We start from the raw sequence: 2,270 nt of genomic DNA, 5'->3' as shown, positions 1-2,270 counted from the left end.
GGATCATGAGGTCAGGAGTTCAAGACTAGCCTGGTCAACATGGTGAAACCCCGTCTTTACTAAAAACTACAAAAATTAGCCAGGCGTGGTGACACGCACCTGTGGTCCCGGCTACTCGGGAGGCTGAGTCAGGAAGAATCGCTTGAACCTGGGAGGTGGAGGTTGCAGTGAGCCACGATTGCGTCACTGCACTCCAGCCTGGGCGACAGGGTGAGACTCTGTCTCAAAAAATAAATAAATAAAATAAAATAAAATAAGATATTATGTTCATTACAACCACCTCACGTTACAGATGAAATATCTGAGGTTCAGAAAGGAAGTGAGTGCCCTGCTCAAGGCCATAAAGCAAGTTGATGTCTCCAGCAAAGCCTGGCATTTGTACTCTCCTTCTCCTGCTTCTTTAATCCCTCAGCACCAACTCCAGACACATTGCAGATCCAGTACTGACTGCATCAGCAACACGTCCTTAACTTCTCTGTATTTGTTTTATAATGTGTAAAACGGATATAATGATGGTACTTACCTAACATGGTTCTCATGAGTACTTAAAATTAAAATACATTTAGTACTTGGAACACTTCCTGCACATAGTAGGTGCAGTATGTCTAACCATGACAGTGACAGTGTCTGCTGCCTGCATTCTGTCAGGCCTGCTACATCTCCCTGTTGACATAGTCCAATAGGAAAAAGAAAGGGTCAAAATGGAATACCGTTTGAAAGAAAAGAAGATCACAGACTGGAAATTTCATTTACTCTTGCCCCACTAACTATTGTTCTATTTTAATGTGAGAGCTTATGAGGGAAGATATAGATGAAAAGAGCAAGAGCCATTCTTTATATTGAAATCGTTGGCAGAGGCAGACATTCTGAAATAAAAATAAAGCAGGAAGGCTATGAATGCTTAGGATAAAAACTGAAATAAGAAAAATTTTCTTTGATAAACAAAATGGAATTTAGATAACATGGTATTTCATTAGCTATTCACTGATCACAGAAGAAAAATACATGACCTCAACATAAGCTGTCACTTAACCATTAGTGACCAGAACCCAATAAAACGTTCTATATTTCTAATTTTTCAGATCTAGTTATTATGGCATAATAAGAGTGCCCCAATATGAACTGACATAGATGGCAAATAATTAAAAATAAGGCATGTTTTATCTCACACATGGTTAACATTCTTAATAAAATACCTATAATGGGAAAGAGATGTAATTGTAATTAAGCATGAAGGCAGTGATATCATCATATCCCCCAAGAGACAAGTAAGCAGAACATGTCAAATAAAATAGTATCAGTAAGTATTTCAGGGAAGGGCGGGCATTTCATTTTACAACAGATTTCTTAGATACAGAAGACCAGAACATTCACAGAATTACCCCATTATACTATTTAAAGCCACAGAGTTGTTACTGATATTACCAGTCTGCTTACCATTTCTTCAACATAAGGGTAAAGCATGTCTCCAAAGCATTCTGTGGCTTCAATTGGGAGCTGTGCTGGCAAATTGTCAATGGAACACATCAGGATCCCCGAGCCTTCAACACTAAGAGAAGCAATGTGGTTTATTCAGTAGCACAAAACATTATTTGTAAGTTCTGACTTTTCCAGATGTCTACTTCGTTATATTTGCTTCATTATCATTTGTAATTTTGTATAAAAGTACATGCAAAAATAAACAAAACTTTTCAAACCATTTTCCTTCTTCAGCAACCCGTCTCCCATTTAAATATATGTGTGTGTGTCTTTGTGTGTGTGTGTGTGTGTTCAAATTTGCATGTTTCTTAACCTAATTTTAGTATATTTGAGTATATCTCTCCAAATTTTCATAGCTTCATAAAGATGTAAAATATTAAGCATTTTAGAGTAGTATATCTATGTAACTAAGTGATGAATATCATCTAACAACTTTAGCAAACTCACCTGTCATGAATAATATGCTGGTCTGCATCATACATGCAAAAGGGACGCTCTATTGTTGTACACTCAGTCATAAACTCTATAGACCCTCCTGTGTCAGCTGAAATGTCACATATTGCCACAAGTCTGAAAATAACATCAATACTTAGATGAGAGGATGAAATTCTGAAGTCTCCAACAAGACTAAAAAAAAGGAGTTCAGAACAATTTTCAAAACGGATCCTAAATATTTCCCAGGCTTTTGGGGTCTTTTTCCTATAGCTCATTCTTCAGGACTCTGCACTGTTCTGTGATACAGAGAATCTTCCCAGTATGAGTTTTAGTCTCCACAAAAAAAAAAAAAAAAA

At 36.9% G+C, this 2,270-nt stretch overlaps 1 protein-coding gene across 1 annotated transcript in view; it reads right to left on the bottom strand.

Moving 5' to 3' along the window:
• AASS (aminoadipate-semialdehyde synthase) overlaps nt 1-2,270 on the bottom strand; it is a 71,016-nt gene that overhangs the window by 35,654 nt on the left and 33,092 nt on the right. The window contains exons 9-10 of the mRNA XM_011995998.1: nt 1,927-2,106; nt 1,438-1,549 (exon numbers count right to left, since the gene is read on the bottom strand). Of these exons, the coding sequence (XP_011851388.1) occupies nt 1,438-1,549; nt 1,927-2,106 (292 nt within the window). The remainder of the gene's footprint in view (nt 1-1,437; nt 1,550-1,926; nt 2,107-2,270) is intronic.

The sequence above is a fragment of the Mandrillus leucophaeus genome, unplaced genomic scaffold, assembly GCF_000951045.1.
Source record: "Mandrillus leucophaeus isolate KB7577 unplaced genomic scaffold, Mleu.le_1.0 Scaffold5, whole genome shotgun sequence".
NCBI classification, from domain to species: Eukaryota; Metazoa; Chordata; class Mammalia; order Primates; family Cercopithecidae; genus Mandrillus; species Mandrillus leucophaeus.
This window is presented reverse-complemented; position numbering and strand designations above follow the sequence as displayed.